General features: G+C 38.9%; 2 protein-coding genes across 2 annotated transcripts in view; one reads left to right on the plus strand and one right to left on the minus strand.

Annotated features, from left to right (window-relative positions):
* The window catches only part of LOC307184888 (uncharacterized protein), a 39,548-nt gene that overhangs the window by 16,754 nt on the left and 2,711 nt on the right, over nt 1–20,083 (plus strand). Inside the window, 3 exon segments of the mRNA XM_079918650.1 lie at nt 3,561–3,761; nt 3,979–4,101; nt 18,130–18,230. Coding sequence (XP_079774776.1) covers nt 3,561–3,761; nt 3,979–4,101; nt 18,130–18,230 — 425 coding nt within the window.
* LOC307183666 (transcription initiation factor TFIID subunit 7-like) lies at nt 1,766–4,393 on the minus strand. Its single transcript, XM_079916501.1, has 2 exons — nt 3,770–4,393; nt 1,766–3,646 (listed from the first exon to the last, which is right to left on the minus strand). The coding sequence occupies exon 2, from the start codon at nt 3,338–3,340 to the stop codon at nt 2,291–2,293; it is 1,050 nt and encodes a 349-aa protein (XP_079772627.1). The 5' UTR covers nt 3,341–3,646; nt 3,770–4,393; the 3' UTR covers nt 1,766–2,290.

Here is a 20,083-nt window from a genome sequence, read left to right on the forward strand (position 1 = left end):
AGAGAAAGTAAGGTTTGAGCTGAGGGCTGAGTAACAAAAAGCTAGCCATGAGACTATCTGGAGACTGTTTCAGGAAAAGGGAAATATAAGTGTAATATAAGTAGAGCTCTGTAGTGTGAAAGAGCTGGGCGTTTGAAATACAGAAAGAAGGCCAATATACCTGCTGTGTGGTGAGCAGTCTTCCTAGTCTGTGTTTTCACACAGTTCTTACCAGGTAATAAAAGTTTAAGCAGAGTTGAAGACAGTCCTTCAGAGACATGATTGGTCACAATTTGTCCAAATTTTTTGTCTCAAACATTTGATCTACAAATTCAAAACGTCAGGCTTTATGACATTTAGATGTGAACATAAAGATCCCATTTACCTAATCTATAGAAATAATGCAAAACAGAGACCACACTGACATGCTTATTGCAGCATTCTGTGTAATAGCAAATTTAAAATGGAACAGCCTAAGTGACCGGCAATAGGGGAGTGAATAAAATTAAGAATTTGTAAAATTTCTGCATTGCTTAAAATTTTCAGTGAGTTTTTTCTTGTAATATTTTAAAACACTAATTTAAAAAATTCAACTTCCATTCATGAACTCAGAAATATTGAAACCCGTAGCCCACCTATACATCACACTCATCAGGCAAGGGAGCTGTGAGAAAACTGAGTCTTTTTTGGTAACTCTGGATTTACATGAAGGGAAATGGATCCCAATCTTCTTAAGGTTTTCTCTTTTGAAGTTTACATAACAGATAATTACTCTTCATTATGTAGATTTTAATATTTATGCAAGACCAAGCCGTAAATGAATCAAATAAAAACCAAAGCTACAGTAGTAAACTGACTCAGTTTGCTTATGCTGCGGATGTATTTGAAGCAAACTTTGTTTCTGTTGTAATTTATAAACTTTTAGAATGATTCTTTAATTTGAAATCAGTCAACCCCATTTAAAGCAGCTGTTTCTTTATACACTTTTCTACCATTTCAATCAGGCTTTAAATCAAATTTTTGATCCCTGTACGTTCAGACCCTAGTAAATAGGCAATAATAGTTTGCTTTTATTCTAGGAATTGTTCTAAGTCCTTATATGTATCAACTCAATAGCCAACAACTCAAGGGCCCCCAGGTAGGTAATATTATCACCTCCATTTTAGAGATGAGGAAACTGAAACCAACAGATTAATTTACTTGCCCAAGATCAATCTCAACTAGGTCACTGAAATAGGATACAAACACAGGCACCACATCTCCTGACCTTGTGATTTTAATCTCTACTCTTCTTTAGTAAGTTTACAGTGACTAACAAGGCAAAGTACGTAATCTCAGTGAATTTACAGCCTAGTGAGGACATGAGCAACAGGTAACTTAGACTTTGGTACGATAGATGCGTAATAGTATTTATCCCAATAGACTATTAAAGAGAAAGAGTAGTAATTAAACTCCTTGAAAAAAATGTAAATAAGCTCAGGATTGAAAATAGTGAGAGAATGTGGTGAGATCAGGCTGAAAGAAAAGAATTTAGGATCGTTTAGGAACGTTCTTTATCTCCTGACCTCCAAATGGAGCAGGTGGATTGGAAACATAATGCAAAGATGACATTTCCCCATTTCTTTGCCTCTGCTGTTCCTCTTTTTCTTAAATTCTAACACAACTGCTTCTTTTCCTACGAAACAGAATCCAATTGGTCAGTCCCTTAAACCCCATAAAGAAGCCACTTCAGAAGAGGATCTGATACCCACTACCCCTAAAAGAGCAAGACACATTATAAGGTGAAAATTACTTGCTTTTATTTATTGTGAAAACAACTTTATGGAATGATTTGCAATGCAAAACGTGGAAAACTGCTTTGAATAACTGGGACAATAGCTACAGCATGGGAAAACATATGTAAACAAACTTCACTGCCACCAAACTAGACTCTACTAATTTATCTCAGATGGCATCACAGAGTAGCAATGGCAGCTTCTGGTAAACGGAGAAACAGCAGCAAAGTCCTGCAGTGAAGCTGTGGTTAATTACTAAACTGAACTGTTCACTCCACTAATCCTACAACTTCCCTACATTTATCTGTCTATACATTCTTACTTACTACAGGACAAACACCCACCAAAGTGGTTCCAAAAGACAAATGAGATAGAAATTCACAGTTATATTTGTCTACAAGACAAATCCAATAGAAGGCAGTGGAGGAAACTGGGAACTACTACAAAGTTTTACTATCTAGTCCAGGTGATGAAAACAAAGTTTTTCTTTCAAGGCTGACCACTGTCAGGAATGAAATTAAGTATCAAAAGTCTCCTCACTTCTCTAGGAGTGATTCTAGCTCTTCTTGCAAAGAGCTGAGCTGCTCCTTTTCTCGGTCTTCCTTTTGTTTCAGTTCATCCAGCACAGCCTGAAATCTGTTCTTGAGAGCCAGGTTTTCCACTTTCAGGATGAGATCCTCCTGTCGCTTTGCCCTGTCCTGGGTCTCTTGGAGCTTGCCTTTCATGTTATCAATCTGTTTCTGAATTCCCATAACCAGCTGATTAGTTCCCTCGTCTTCTTGCTGGTGTTCATCTGACTCATTTAGCTTGTCCTGTAGCTGCCTTTCCAGATCTTCCTCAGTGTCAATGATGTTTATGTCTTCTTCATCTTGATGCTGTGTCTCATCTTCATCTTCACTGCTGCTGCTAAGGTCATTGAATATCTCCCGAAGCTCATCATGTTCTAATGAGTCACGGCCCTGCCTGTGGCCAGACATGCCTGGGGAAGAGATATCAAGGCCTTGGTTTTCTGCTTCTTTTGTTTCATCTTCAGCAATTATTTCCCAACGGGTACTGACAGCTTCAGCATCTGTGCTCAGCAACCGCTTTACTTCTTTTTCCACATCTGGAGACTCAATATACTTCTTCTTTGCTGTCTTACGGAACCTTCTCTTTCTGACATTTTTTAGAGGCAGAGTAATTCCATGGTTCCATACAAACTTTTTCTCTTTGTCCTTATCCTTTTTCTTGCTTGCTTTGGGATCAGCAGTGGCAACTGGTTCCTCAACAGGAGGATAGAGATCACCGTCAACTGTAGCGACAAGCATCTGAGAGACATCAGCTGTCTTGTAAAAAGTTTTTTTATCAATGGTTTTCAAACTTTCCATAACACATGGCAGATCTACCAATTTTGACGCCAATGGGACCTGGTCCACGCTGACAATTCCATGACGCCCATCAGGGTGTAACTCAATTGTCAGTCTGTCCTTCAGGTTGACATGACCAGACTGTACCGCCCGCCTCACGGTAGAGGCATACTCCAGAGGTAGGCGTAAGATAAACTGGCTCTCTAGTTCGTGAGGAGCATCATCTTTGCTCTTACTCATCTTTATTTCTTTGTGACTCACTTTTTCTCTAATAACCACTTGTTGCACTGAAAAATTTCAGCTATTTCAACGGAAAGACCAGTTCTTTATAAATTGAAGTCTTTAATTACAAACAGTTCTGGATAGAAGAGCAACTAAGCGTCTATTCTGAATTAAGCCCCAAGTCTTTCTAAATACGCTGTAACAATACCAGTCGTTACTGACGCATTGCCTTACTCAGGTCCATTTAAATCTGTCAGCTGCAATGCCAAGTTCCAACCTCCAGATGCCGCTGCAGGACAACGCAGGGAAAGCAAATGGCGGCTCCTACGGAATGATGTTCGGCAGAGAAAGTAAGGCTCAGCAGATACTCCCAATCCACAAACTCTCCCGGAACAAAGATACGCAAAAAGCGGGGCGTAGTGAGCTCTCTTCGCCTCAGGTACTTACAATCCAGTGACGATTATAAGTCCAGTTTCTCCGGACAGGCGCGAGCGGAAAAGGAAGCCACTCAGAGCAAGGTGGACGGGAGCTGAGCGTCTCCTTCCGAATTCCTTCGTTCTTCCCGGCACTTGGCAAAGCGATCCGCTGATTATCGGTGAAATGGCTGTGGACGGGCAACGCGAAATCTCGCCAACAACCGCAGCTCCAAACGCCAGATTCTGCAACTCCGCAGCTCAGCGGACCTCCGTCCGTTAACGGCCGACCTAGCCAAGGAAAGACAGCTACGTCACCACACGGGACGGGAAGCTGCTGTGAGTCGCAACACGCCTCGGGCGGAAGTGCGGGCTGCCCCAGCGCGCGCAGTCGCAACGCCCGAATACGCGCTCCGGCGTGTCTTGTCGTCTCGCGAGAATTTGGCCTTAACGCGATGAAGATTATGTTTCGTAAAGAGCGATTGGTTTAGCGCTTCCCTGCTGGCGCAGCGGTTGGGCGTCCGCTTGCTGATGCAGGAGTCGCGGGTTCGTGCCCCGGTCCGCGAGAATCCCGCGTTCCACGGCCGCTGGGCTTGCGCGTCTGGAGCCTGTGCTCCCTAACGGGAGAAGCCACAACAGTGACAGGCCCGATTACCGAAAAAAAAAAAAAAAAAAAAAGCTGTAGGTTTACAAGAATTTAGAGAAAACGGTTATAAAAAGGACATAGATTGTCCCGTCCGCCTCCGCTAAGTCAGGGCTTTTACCGGATCTCTGTGGGGCCGGGTACCTCCTAGGCGTCCGTGCGAAAGTGGTTTTTGTTTCTGGAAATATCTCGGCATCTCCACAAGCTATATTCAATCTGGAGCCGATAAAAAAAACTCGTAACTAACCACACCGTGGATTTTAAAGTACCCAAGTCAGTGGAGTGAGGACGTGCAGCCCACTATAATTCTTAGTCTGTGTTTGTTGATTATGAAGATGGCTGTAGGGGGCCCGTGACTCGGTCTGTTTCTGTTTTGAAGACCCCGTGAGGGCACAAGGATGATTCCTCTTTTTTTATTTTAGTTTATTTATTTTTTTATACAGCAAGTTCTTATTAGTCATCCATTTTATACATATTAGTGTATACATGTCAATCCCAATCTCCCAGTTCATCCCCGCCCTCCCCTCCCCTGCCACTTCCCCCCTTGGTGTCCATACGTTTGTTGTCTGCATCTGTGTCTCAATTTCTGCCCTGCAAACCGGTTCATCTGTACCATTTTTCTAGGTTCCACGTATATGCGTTAATATACGATATTTGTTTTTCTCTTTCTGACTTCACTCTGAGTCTCTAGATCCATCCACGTCTCTATAGATGACCCAATTTCGTTCCTTTTTATGGCTGAGTAGTGATTCCTCTTTTTAATGTGTTTGACGTAGATATAAATGTAAACAGAGAAGGTCGTGTTCTTCTGGAGGCCCACGTTCATTTAGGACAGTTGGCTGAAAGACGAATAGTCTGATTAAAGTAGAATATAATGGAAGTATTACTTCCTTCTACTCATTTGCCAGTAATTTTTAAATTAGTTTGGAATTTTAAAAAATCCACCTCTACTGTTTGGATAACTTTTCTGCTTGCCTCTTCTTTAGGTGGTCAAGTATTCTTCAACATGTATTTATAGTACTTCAGTCTAACTGTGTAACAGTTTCCACTTATTCCTCTTCATTTCCATTTATTTATTAATAGGATCAATTTGGTAGACTATCGAGGTCACTAAAATTTCAATTTCTATTCTCTAATATATCAACACCTGCATCTAAGTTTTAGAGAATTCACTTAAAATGTGATTAACATTTAGAAAATTCACTTTATTTCTTTATGTACTTATTGTTTCCCTCACCTAAGACTGGAAGCTCCATGATAATCAGGAGTCTAATATCATGTTCATCCGGTCCCAGTGCCTAGTATCAAAACGTGGGAGATAAAAAATATTTTCTAATTGAATGAAACAATTGATCCATCCACAAAGAACATAAATACAATCTAAATCCTATAATAATTTGTCAGAAAATACATTCTGTGTCGCCTTAAAATGAGATAGAGCCACTTTATATATACATTTCCTCTCCAGTCACGGACCGTGCCAATTGTTATGAGGCCAGAAGTTTGCAAATAGCGTGTGTGAATGTGACCCCTTTTGTTTCGTAGACTGTGCTACCGTGTGTCATGGGGTGGAATTTAAATGGTTTGGTACCAGTCTGGTTTTTTATGTTAAGTTTGAAGGAAAATTATGCTCTTCTACATAACTGTACTTTAGTTCTTTGTTCTGTAATGTGTTGAAGAACGTTAGCTGATGTATATGTAATTTCCAGGATGATCTATTTCCTCTTTTTGAAGAAGTTTTTCCAATGTGCTTGTCCCTTAATTGTACCTGATTTTACTTACTTCATAGATACGAGTTTAGCATGCTAGCCTTTGCATACTGCTTTACTTAACCCTATAAAATGTGAGGCCATGCTTATACGTGAAAATGATCCAAATATTGCTTTGCATTTTAATTGCCTATGAGTTTTATGATGCTCAAATATCTTTGTCACAGAAAATAACTTGAGATAAATTCTGGGCAATTCAGATTTGCCAAAATTATGGTGTAGTTTAGTTATTAAACCTTGAAATGGAAGGTTGTCAGAGTTAATTAAAAGGATCAACTGAAGTGTCCCCTAAAGTATCTACCTCCTTCAATCCTGAAACATATTTTCTGTTTTTGAGTTTAATACATTTTCTGAATGCTATTTTTTGAGGGGTAGTTACACTGATCTTAAAGCTAAGGGCACTGCCACATCACCATTTCCTTAATGTCTATTGATAAATGCAGTTGTTGTTCTTGTTGTTTTGACTGGGGAACTGAATTTTATTTATTTATTTTATTTTTGGCTGCATTGGGACTCTGTTGCTGCGTGCGGGCTTTCTCTAGTTGGAGCGAGCTGGGGCTACTCTTCGTTGCATTGCGTGAGGTTCCCATTGCGGTGGCTTCTCTTGTTGCAGAGCACGGGCTCTAGGAGCGCGGGCTTCAGTAGTTGCAGCACGCAGGCTCAGTAGTTGTGGCTCACGGGCTTAGTTGGTCCGCGGCATGTGGGATCTTCTCGGACCAGGGCTCGAACCCGTGTCCCCTGCATTGGCAGGCAGATTCTTAACCACTACACTGCCAGGCAAATCCCAGGGAACTGAATTTTTAATTTTGTTTAATTTTTTTAACACCTTTATTGGAGTATAATTGCTTTACAATGGTGTGTTAGTTTCTGCTTTATAACAAAGTGAATCAGCTACGCATATACATATATCCCCATATCTCTTCCCTCTTGCGTCTTCCTCCCTCCCACCCTCCCTATCCCACCCATCTAGGTGGACACAAAGCGCCGAGCTGACCTCCCTGTGCTATGCGGCTGCTTCCCACTAGCTATCTATTTTACATTTGGTAGTGTATATATGTCCATGCCACTCTTTCACTACGTCCCAGCTTCCCCTTCCCCGTGTCCTCAAGTCCATTCTCTATGTAGCAGCTGGTTTCTTAATGATGGTCTTCTTCCTGGCTTGCAGGCTGCAGCCTCCTCACCATGTACATATACATACACCATGTACGTATACATACACCATGTACGTATACATACACCATATACATATACATACGCCATGTATGTATACATGGTGTAAAGAAGCAGCTATGATATTTCTTCCTCTTCTTATAAAGACACTAATCCCATCATAGGCTCCACCCTCATGACTTTATCTAAACCTAATTAGTGCCCAAAGGCCCCTCGTCCTAACACCATCACAGTGGGGGCTAGGGCTTCAATATATGAACTAGGGTAGCGGGTGGGGCACAAATATTCAGTCCATAACACAGATCAATGTGAAAAGATGAAATGTTCAGTTAAAAGTGGTTATCCAAAGAGAAAAAGATTAAATTGGGTCTTAATTCAAATGGTTCTAAGACTCAAATGTCAAAAACAAAACCCAAAACAACGTTCAAGCTCTTAGTGGAAAATACAGGTTAATGGATTTTAGACCCTTGGGCTAGAAATAATTTCTTTAAAAAGACACTGACCATAGAATAAAAGATTAATACAGTTGTAATAAAATCAAGAAACTTCATTTATCAATAGACATCTTAAAGATGTGAAAAGGTACAAACCAGGAGAGGATACTCACATATACACACTGACAAAGAATTAATATCAAGGATATATAAAGAACTCCTACAAACCAATATAAATAAAAATAACAATAGAAAAATGGTAAAAGATATGAACAAACATTTCACAGAAGAAACATATAACCAATAGATGCACAAAGAAATGTTCTTTTGCTGTAATTAGAGAAATATAGATCAAAACCAAGATCAGATAGATTTTTTTGTTTGACAGAAATTTAAAAGCCTGACAATGCCAAGTGTTAGAAAGCATGTGGATACAAGAGATTCAGGCCTATATACTGTAAGTGCATGTAAAAATCAGTACAACTACTTTGCAAAATAGTTGAATATTAGCTACTAAATATAACGATTACTCCCAGATAAATACTTGCGAGTTCCAGAATTTCTATTCCTAGTTATATACCCAAAAGAAATTCTTGTACATTTGCATCAGGAGGTATATATAAGAATGTTTATATTGACAGTGGGCAACAGGAGCAAAAATCAGGAAACAATCCATATGCCTATCAACTGAATGAATAAGCTACGGCATACTCACAGAATGGAATGTTTTACAGTAATCTAAATAAATGAATTACAGGAACACAAGATGATTGGATTTTAAAAATAAATATTAGAGAATAAAATGTACCAAAGTATCACATACAGTATTTTACCCTTACTATAAAATTTAAAATAACTAGAAAAATATATATGTGGGAGTAACATATAATACAAAAAAAAATTCAGAGGAGCAAAGAATGATGCACATAGAATTCAGGATGATAGTTACCTTGATTTGCTGGGTCCAGGGAGTGGTAGGAGGGACCATTTGTACGATCAGATGTATATTACTACCAAGGTCCTGGCATTTGTGGGGAGGTGCTGTGTTCACAAATTCTTATTACTATTTCGATAGATAACTACATATATAGATATACAGCTAAATGATACTGGATAGGTAAGTAAATAAACAATTCAGGTCAGGTATGGACTAATGATGACAGTTTATCATAATCCAATTCTGTGAACTTGAGGGCCAACCGTATAAAAATAAAACAAAACAGCACATGTGAGAGAATATAAAGCACACAGATTCACCAATGAAGTATTCTTGCCAAAAATGTTTAAGCTCAACCAAGCCTTTAGACCTTCTCTCAAGGAGTGAAAGTCCTGAAACCCAGGAGACTTCCTGCCTAGTTCTTCACACTAACAGACCATAATCAACCTGGAGGAAAAACCCTTGGATATACTGCAAGGCTCTTATCGACGTGGTTCAGGTTTGACTCCACATGGCAAAGAGAAGTGGAGAGGCAAGCATAAAAATAGAAGCAGAGAATTAAAAATAAAAAGCAGTGTGTGCTAAAATCCTTAATGCATTACAACAGAGAGTAATGGCTCCGCGGCAGCCTCCGAACGCAGAAACGAAGACTTATCGTGCTGCACGGCCTATAGACACATGAAAAGATGCTCAACATCACTGATTAGTAGAGAAATGCAAATCAAAAGTACATTGAGGTACCACCTCACAGCGGTCAGAATGGCCATCTTTAAAAAGTCTACAAATAACAAATGCTGGAGAGGGTGTGGAGAAAAGGTAACCCTCTTACACTGTGGGGGGGAATATAAATTGTTGCAGCCACTATAAAAAACAGTAGGCAGGTTCCTCAAAAAAGTACAGCTAGAATTACCATATGATCCTGCAATTCCACTCCTGGTCATACATCCAGACAAAACCACCATTCAAAGAGATACATGCACCCCTAGGTTCACAGGAGCACTACCCACGCTAGCCAAGACATGGGATCAACCTAAATGTCAGTCAAGAGATGAAGGGATCAAGACGATATGGTATATATATACATATATAATGGAGTAGTACTCAGCCATAAAAAAAGCTGAAATAATGCCATTTGCAGCAACACGGATGGACCAAGAGAGTATCACATTGGCTTGGCCAAAAAGTTCACTCTAGTGTTTCCGTGACATGGTACGGAAAATATCTTCCCACTACCACTTCCCAAAACTAAGGAATGAAGGAAGTCGGAAAGAGAAAGACAAATACCATATGGTATCACTTACATGTGGAATCTGAAATATGACAAAAAGGAACTCATCTGCACAGGCTCAGAGACATAAAGAACAGACCAGTGGTTGCCAAGGGGCAGAAGGGTAGGGAAGGGATGGATTGGGAGTTTGGGATTAGCAGATATATACTATTACATGGAGAGTGGACAAACAATTAGGTCCTTCTGTATACCACAGGCAACTATAAGCAACATCCTGTGATACACTGTAACAGAAAGGAATATGAAAGAGAATCTTTATATACTAATTCTAAATACTGTGCTGCAGAGCAGAAAATTAACACATTGTATATCAAATATACTTCATTAAAATAAATTGAAAAAAAAACACCACGGTGTGGTATTGGCACAAAAACAGACATATAGATTAATGGACCCCAATAAGGAACCCAGAAAGAAATCCACATACCGACAGTGAATTAATCTGTGATGAAGGAGCAAGTATGGACAATGAAGAAAAGACAGTCTCTTCAGCCAGTGGTATAGGGAAAGATAAACAGCCACATGTAAATCAATGAAGTTAGAACACTCCCTCCCACCGTACCCAAAAATAAACTCAAAATGGCTTAAAGACTTAAATATAAAGACATGACACCATAAAACACCTAGAAGAAATCATAGGCAAAACATCCTCTGACAAAAATCCTAGCAATGCTTTTTTAGATCAGCTGGCCAACAAAAAAGAATTAAAAGCAAAAATAAGCAAACGGGACTAATCAACCTTAGAAGCTCCTCCACAGCAAAGGAAAGCATCAACAAAACAAAACAAAAAACCTACAGAATGAAAGAAAATGTTTTCAACGATGCGACCAAAATGGGTTTAAATTCTAAAATATACAAACAGCACATACAACTCAATACAAACCAACAAGCAAACTAAACAACCAATCCAAAAATGGGCAGAAGACTTAGAGATTTATTCAAAGAAGACATCCACCTGGCCAATGGACACATGAAAAATGCTCAGCATTGCTGATTCTTAGAGAAACACAAATCAAAACTACAAAGTGGTATCACCTCACACCAGTCAAAATGGCCATCACTAAAAACCCTACAAGGAAGAAATGCTGGAGAGGGTGTGACAAAAGGAAACCCTCCTACACTATTGGTGGGAATGAAAATGGGTGTAGCAACTAGAGGAAACAGTAAGCAGTGTCCTCCAAGAAGTTCAAAAAGAGTTACATTATGATCCAGCAATCCTAGTCCTCGGCATATATCCAGAAAAGACTATCATTCAAAGAGATACATGCACCCCTATGTTCACAGCAGCACTATTCACAAGCCAAGATATGGGAATAACCTGAGTGTCGATCGACAGATGAATGGTTCAAGAAAATGTGGCACATATATACAATGGAATATTGCTCAGCCATAAAAAGAAACGAAATTGAAGTATTTGTAACGAGCGGATGGACCTAGATTTCGTCATACAGAGTGAAGTAAGTCAGAAAGAGAAAGACAAATACCGAATGCTAAACATATATATGGAATTTAAGAAAAAAAAATATAATGAAGAACCTAGGGTTAAGACAGGAATAAAGACACAGACCTACTAGAGAATGGACTTGAGGGTATGGAGCGGGGAAAGGGTAAGCTGTGACAAAGTGAGAGAGTGGCATGGACATATATACACTACCAAACGTAAAATAGATAGCTAGTGGGAGGCAGCCGCATAGCACGGGGAGATCAGCTCAGTGCTCTGTGACCACCTAGAGGCGTGGGATAGGGAGGATGGGAAGGAGGGAGACGCAAGAGATATGAGAACATATGTATATGTATAACTGATTCACTTTGTTATAAAGTAGAAACTAACACACCATTGTAAAGCAATTATACTCCAATAAAGATGTACAATAATAATAATAAAGTAAAATAAAATTGGAAAAAAAGAGAAGATGTGGTACATGTTTACAAGGGAGTTCTACTCAGCCGTAAAAAATAATGCAATAATGCCATTTGCAGCAACCTGGAAGGACCTAGAGATTATCATATTACATGCAGGAAGTCAAAAAGAGAAAGACAAATACCATGTGATATTACTTATACAGGGAATCAGAAATAGGACACAAACGAACTTACCTACATAAGAGAAACAGACTCAAAGACATAGAAAACAGACCTGTGGTGGCCAAGCAGGAGAGGAACTGGGAGAGGGATGTATGGCAAGTTTGGGATTAGCAGATGCAAACTATTCTATAGAGAATAAATAAACAACAAGGTCCTATTGTACAGCACAGGGAACTACATTTGATATCCTCTGATAAACTGTACTAAAAAAGAATGTGGAAAGTATATATATATATATATATGTAAAACTGAATCACTCTGCTGTACAGCAGAAAGCACTGTAAATGAACTATACTTCAATAAAATAAATCGAAAGAAACATAATGTGGTATAGGCAAAAAACAGATACATACATCACTGTAACAGAGGAAGGAGCCCGGCACGAAATTCACAGACCAATGGACGATTAATCTTCCTTGAAGGAGGCAAGTATATACAATGCGGAAAACACAGGCTCTTCAGCAAGTCGTACTGGGAATGAGAACAGATACATGAAAATCAATGAAGGTAGACACTCCCTCCCACTATATACAAAAATAAACTCAAAATGCCTTAAAGAGTTAAATGTAAGACCAGACACCATAAAACTCCTAGAACATAGGCAAAACATTCTGTGACATACATTGTAGCAATATTTTCTTAGATTGGTCTCCCAGTGCAAAAGAAATGAAAGCAAATATAAACAAATGGGACCTAATCATCCTTATATGCTTTTGCACAGCGAAGGAAAGCATCAACAAAAGAAAAAGATCACCTTCGGAATGGGAGAAAAGATGTGCAAAGCATGTGACCGACAAGGGCCTAACTGCTAAAATATACAAACAGCTCATACAAACAAATGTATAAAAGAAAAATGAACAACCCAGTAAAAAATGCACAGAAGAGCCAAACAGACATTTCTCCAAAGAAGACATCCAGATGGCCAATAGACACATGAAAAGATGCTCAACATCACTGATTAGTAGAGAAATGCAAATCAAAAGTACACTGAGGTACCACCTCACTCGGGTCAGAATGGCCATCATTAAAAAGTCTACAAATAACAAATGTTGGAGAGGGTGTGGAGAAAAGGTAACCCTCTTACAGTGTGTGGGGGAATATAAATTGTTGCAGCCACTATAAAAAACAGTAGGCAGGTTCCTCAAAAAAGTACAGCTAGAATTACCATATGATCCTGCAATTCCACTCCTGGTCAAACATCCAGACAAAACTATCATTCAAAGAGATACATGCACCCCTAAGTTCACAGGAGCACTACCCACGATAGCCAAGACACGGGATCAACCTAAATGTCAGTCAAGAGATGAAGGGATCAAGACGATATGGTGTATATATACATATATAATGGAGTACTACTCAGCCATAAAAGAAGCTGAAATAATGCCGTTTGCAGCAACACGGATGGACCAAGAGATTATCACATTGGGTTGGCCAAAAATTTCATTCTGGTCTTTCCATGACATGGTATGGAAAATATCTTCCCACTACCACTTCCCAAAACTAAGTGAAGGAAGTCGGAAACAGAAAGACGAATACCATATGGTATCACTTACATGTGGAATCTGAAATATGACAAAAACGAACTCATCTGCAAACAGAAACAGACTCAGAGTCATAGATAACAGACCTGTGGTTGCCAAGAAGGAGAGATATGGATTGGGAGTTTGGGATTAGCAGATGCAAACTATTATATAAAGAATGGATCAAGAACGAGGTACTACTGTAAAGCACATTTAACTGTACACAGTATCCTATGAAAAACAGTAATGGACATGAATATGTAAAAGTATCTGTATGTATGTAAAACTGAATCACTCTTCTCTACATCAGAAATCATCACAACATCATAACTCAACTATGCTTCAATAAAATAAATTACAAAAAACACAGTGTGGGAACTTCCCTTGCGATTCATTGTTTAAGATTCTGTGCTCCCGATATAGGGGACATAGGTTCGATCCCTGGTCAGGGAACTAAGATCCCCTATGCCGCACAGCACGGTCTTAACAAAAGAAAAGACCTTAGCAGTCCCAAGCTCTGAAAACAATGAGTGGAAAACACACACACACACACACACACACACAGACACAAACACACACCAGATCCCTCGCCCTTGCCCATGTGCAATCCAAAATTTTTTAAATGTTATTAAAAAAAAACCACAGTGTGATATAGACACAAAAACAGACATACAGATCAATGGGAAAGAATACGCATCCCGGAAATAAATCCACACACCGACAGTCGATTAATCTTTGACAAAGGAGAGAAGAATAAACAGTGGAGAAAAGACAGTGTCTTCTCAGCTCGTGTCGGGAACTCTGGACAGCCACATGTAAATTAATGAAGTTAGAGTACTCCCTCCCACCATACACAAAAATAAACTCAAAATGGCTTAAAGACTTAAATATAAGACATGACACCATAAAATTCCCAAAAGAGAACATAGGTAAATGATTCTCTGATATAAATTACAGCAATATTTTCTTAGATTAGTCTCCCAAGGCAAAAGAAATAGAAGCAAAATTAAACAAATGGGACCTAATCCACCTTATTAGCTTTTGCAGAGCAAAGGAAACCATCAACAAAACAAGAAGACAACCTACAGCACGGGAGAAAATATTTACAAACGATGCGACAAACAAGGGCTTAATTTCTAAAATATCCAAACAGCTCATACAACTTAATACCAAAAAACAAACATACAAACAAAAACAAAGAACCCAATCAAAAAATGGGCAGAAGACCCAAATAGACATTTCTCCAAAGAAGACATCCAGATGCCCAACAGACACATGAAAAGATGCTCAACATCGCTAATTATTAGAGAAATGCAAATCAAAACTATAATAAGGTACCTCCTCACACCGGTCAGAATGGCCATCTTTAAAAGGGGTGGGGTAGGGAGGGTGGGAGAGAGGGAGACGCAAGAGGGAAGAGATATGCGAACATATGTATATGTATAACTGATTCACTTTGTTATATAGCAGAAACTAAGACACCATTGTAAAGCAATTATACCCCAATAAAGATGTTAAAAATAAAAGTCTACAAATAAATGCTGGAGACAGTGTGGAGAAAAGGCAACCCTCCTACACTGTTCATAGGAATGTAAATTGGTGCAGCCACTATGGAGAACAGCATGGAGATTCCTATAAAAACTACAAATAGAGTACCATATGATGCAGCAATCCCACTCCTGGCCATAATCCAGACAAAACTATAATTCAAAGAGATACACGCACCCCTACGTTCATAGCAGCACTACTCACAATCGCCAAAACATGGAAACAATGGAAATGTCCATCAACAGATGAATGGATAAAGATGTGGTGTACATATACAAAAAGAATGTTACTCAGCCGTGTAAAAGAATGAAATAATGCCATTTGCAGCAACATGGATGGACTTAGAGATTATCATAGAAAGTGAAGTCAGTCAGACCAAGAAAGACAAATATTATCTGGTATCGCTTATATATGGAATATAAGAAATAATACAAATAAATTTGTTTACAAATTAGAAAGACTCACAGACAGAAAACAAAATTATGGTTACTCAAGGGGAAGGGGGAGGAGATAAAATAGGAGTTTGGAGTAACAGATATACAATATTATATATAAAACAGATAAACAACAAGGATTTACTATATAGCACAGGTAGCTATATTCAATATCTTGTAATAACCTATAATGAAAATGAATCTGAAAAAGAATATATATATGTATGTATATATATCTATATCACTTTGCTGTACACCTGAAACTAACATGATAGTGTAAATCAACTATACTTCAATAATAGAAAGTTGCTATGAGAGGAGAGCTCAATATTGTCACCATAATTACAACAACAACAAAACGGAAATTGAACTGACTGTGTAGTTTCCAATGATGGAATATTCACGCAAATCTCATGCACTTCCTCATGTACATTCTGGTACTCTAGAAGAATTTTTCAAAGGGAGAACATCTCAGATTCATAGATTTTTCTCAGAATACAGAAAGGAAGTCTACAAGTAATACTTGGAAATGTAGCGCTTCTATACATCTGCCTTCCCTTTGGAACCAAAGGCTCTTCTGTGGGTGGATCTAAGATATTCTTTGGTTTCTTTGTAAACCACCCTGCTTGGGTCTGTCCTCTTGCCACTACTCTAATATTCCCCTTTCTGCTGCAAGATGTTTACCACAGTAAGGTCAGTTAACATATCCTTTTTCTGACATAATTACCATGTATATATACACACCACATTTTCTTTATTCATCCATGGATGGACACTTAGGTTTTTTCCATGTCTTGGCTATTGTGAATAATGCTACAATGAACATAGGGGTGCAAATATTTCTTCGAGATAGTGATTTCATTTCCTTCAGATATATACCCATAAGTGGAATTGCTGGATCATATGATAGTTCTTTTTTTGAGGAACCTCCATACTCTTTTCCATAGTGGCTGCACCAATTTACATTCCCACCAACATACACAAGGGAGTCATTTAGACTTACATTTGTTGGTAGGAGTAAACCGAACTATGTAGATAAGTTCCTTGTTTTCACTGTATCACCACTTAAAATAGCTAGCACTTATGAAACACTATGATATTCCAAGAACTAGGCTGACTATTTCATAAGCATTGTTTCACTTAGTTCTTACAAATTCATGAAGTAGGTACCGTCCTTACATCCGTTGTTTTTTTTTTTTTTTTCCTTCAGATGAGGAAACTGAAGTCTGGAGAGAGTAAAGAATTTTCCTAACTTAACATATACGATGTAGCACAGCCAGTACTTGAATATTTCCTGACATAAAAGTCTGTGCTCTTAATCACCACTCAAAAATATCTCCTAAAGATATTGTTAACAGAACAAGCCACTCACACACGCACATACTCATGCTTAGGACTCTCCTTTAAGTTGAGTATTAGGTAGATGAGCAAATTGAAATAGGAAACAAGGGCCCAGCCCTAGTCTTTTAGTTAGTTGTCACCCCACAACACGTCATACAGAACTCTGTGATGTTGACTGAGTAAAAGACTGTATCCCAAATAAGCCATGATGTTCCCATCATTTGAGTAAATCTTCTTTCCTGTAAAATCAGAAATACTTTATCTACATTATCTGCAGTAGAAAACTATTTCAATGGGCTTCTTTTTAAGTTGGTACCGTAAAATTCAACTTACATCGAACCTCACCTCCTCTGAGAATCTTTCCTGATACCCCATTTCTGTTCTTGCTTAAATATTCCTTTTGAGTACTTCAGAGTGCCTGTGCAAATCAGTGTCTTAGCACTTATGACTCACTACAGTAATTATCGCTTTACTTTACTTCTAGGCTGTAACCTCTTGGGGTGTAAGTACCAGGCTTTATTCCATTTTATATCCCTAATGCCTTTCACAGTGCCTGAAATTAATCTGTGTGTAATAAACACCTGCCGATGAATTTAAAAACTCAGTGAATGTACAGCCAAACGACTGGCCTGTCTAAATGGAAGAAATCAAATTCAAATTACTCTCAAAAGAAATTGTACAGCCGGATGATAATAAAGCCGTATACTAATTAAAAATTGTAATTAGCTAAACCCAAAGTCGGAGAAGTAATTTATACTATCAGGAGGTAAGAATTGTGCCACTAGACCACGTGACACGAACACTTTTGTTTTTGTTGTTGTTGTTGTTTTTTGACAGTTTCTGAGGGAAAGCGCTGTACAAACCAGGTTTTCAGTTTAGACGCCTGGCGGCGCTGCAGGCTAAAAATGGAAGTGGAGCCAGGCGCTTGCCACAGACTCCATTTTACAAAAGACAAAACTGAGGGGCTTGGGGTTGACGCGCCTTGGAAAACGTCGGCAGCAAGCTGAGATTTTAGACCTTTCTTCAAACAAATGGGAGCTAGATATATGTTGATGTTATCCCTACTGGAAGACTTCCGAAGGCTTCTTTCATTAAAGACAACGCAGTCCAAGAGGCTATGCTGGAAACTGAGAGAAAATCTAGCAGAAAAGGCAAGTGGTGAGTTTTCCTTTACTTCCTGGGCGTAGCGTAAGCAGCCCAGGAAAAGGAAGGCTTCTTTTTATAGCCGGTTCCTGGAGATTTGGCCTCGCAGCGGAAAGGGGAGTGTCTGCGTAGCGGCGGGCAGACAGACCTGAGCAAGGTGGTTTCCAAACTGACCAAAGATTCGTGAGTAAAGGCTCTTCTATGGGTGGATCTAAACTATTAAGAGATCAAAGAATAGTTTAGATACACCCACAGAAGAGCCTTTCCTCCCGAATAGGAAGCCAGACCTATAGAAACTATACATTTCCAAGTATTACCTGTAAACTTTTTTGTTTTCTGAGAAAAATCTATGAATCTGAGATGTTGCCCCTTTGAAAAATTGTTGTGAATGTTTCAGAATGTGCATGGGGATGGTGCATGAGATTTGGCTGATTTTCCACCATTGGAAACCACACAGGGAGTTTAATTTCACAATAATATTCGATGCAATAGTGGGGTGAGTAATTCGCCCATTCTTGGGGGAAAATCACTGGATGAAGAACAACCTATGGTAAGTTTAACTCTCACAGAAGAAAATGGTAGGTATCAACACTAGTCTCAGACCTCCTAAGGTCCAGATCGTGACAATCAGTGACAACCTTTGAGATGCATGCTCCTCAGCAACGTGGTTGTCAAAGCCTGCTCAAGATTTAATCTCAGTATATTAAGGAGCTGTTCACAGAATTCTCCAGGCTCACTGAATTTTCCAGTCTCACTGAATTCTCCAATCTCTGGTGCGTACTCACCACACATTTTAAATACCACTCATATCTGTGCATTATAAACATCCACTGCAAGAAAATTACCAGGCAACTTCATGACTACATGGCAAACATTCAGGAAATTTACATAGGACATAGTTTCAGAAATACCTTTCTTCATGTAAAAGATGTTGGATGACAATTCCATAAAATTGGTGATGTTGACACTTACCTGCTCATCCTACAAGTATTTCCAGAAGAAGACTTCACCTCTTTAAGGATTATCTCAGAACTCTGGAATAAAAAGAAAATGCCTTGGTCCTTCCTTCCAGAATTTTCTTTCCATTGAATGTAAAAAAAAAAAAAAATCCCGATATCCTGCCAACCTAATGCAAGACAGAGAGACGGGAGATCCATCTCTTTAACATCACCTTATCTCCAATTAAATTAGGTTCTTTGAAGCTAAAAACAAGATAGTATGTGGAGACAGCTATGACCGTTGGCATTCTTGCTTTTTGGGCTCTGGGTAAAAAGCAGAGGAAACACCCCCTTTCTGAATAATGCTATAGTTGTTGTTTTATTGCTCTATCTTCAGTAGTGTTTTCTTTTCTTCTGAAGCATAGCTAATTGTTAATTTATAGTCACAAGTACCAATGCCTTAGCTATTTTTATCTTTTGTTTACCTATAAGAAAACTGATCTGGACACTTCAAAAAATTCAATATCAATAAAATACAGGGGACTGTTCTAGAATAAACAGATGTAACACCAATACAACAGATGTAACACCAATACAATCATGAAACTTGGTTTAAAAACAAATTTTCTGGGCTTTCCTGGTGGCGCAGTGGTTGAGAGTCCGCCTGCTGATGTGGGGGACACGGGTTCGTGCCCCAGTCCGGGAAGAGAGAGGCCACAACAGTGAGAGGCCCAGGTACTGCAAAAAAAAAAAAAAAACAAATTTTCTAAGACATTCCTTATGTCAAGTGGTTAAGAAAATAAGTGCATTTATAAAAGGAATTCAAGAGTGAATATGAATTCTTATTTAAGTTGAAGAAAACTGGGGGAGGATAATGGAAGGATAATTTTAAAAAGTTATTAGGGACTGGATTTTAGTTAATATGGAATTATTGTTACTTCGGTACATTGAGAGACACTACTTGAAAATATTCCATTTAGATTGCCATCAGTCTGAAAGAAAGGATTGGGATTTCCTTAATGTTTTGGTAAAAAGAAACACTCGGAAAGGACGCAGGGTGGCGCTGCAGCATTAGAAGTAGAAGGAAGACAGTTACCA

The sequence above is a fragment of the Stenella coeruleoalba genome (assembly GCF_951394435.1).
Source record: "Stenella coeruleoalba genome assembly, chromosome: 3".
Taxonomy (NCBI): Eukaryota; Metazoa; Chordata; class Mammalia; order Artiodactyla; family Delphinidae; genus Stenella; species Stenella coeruleoalba.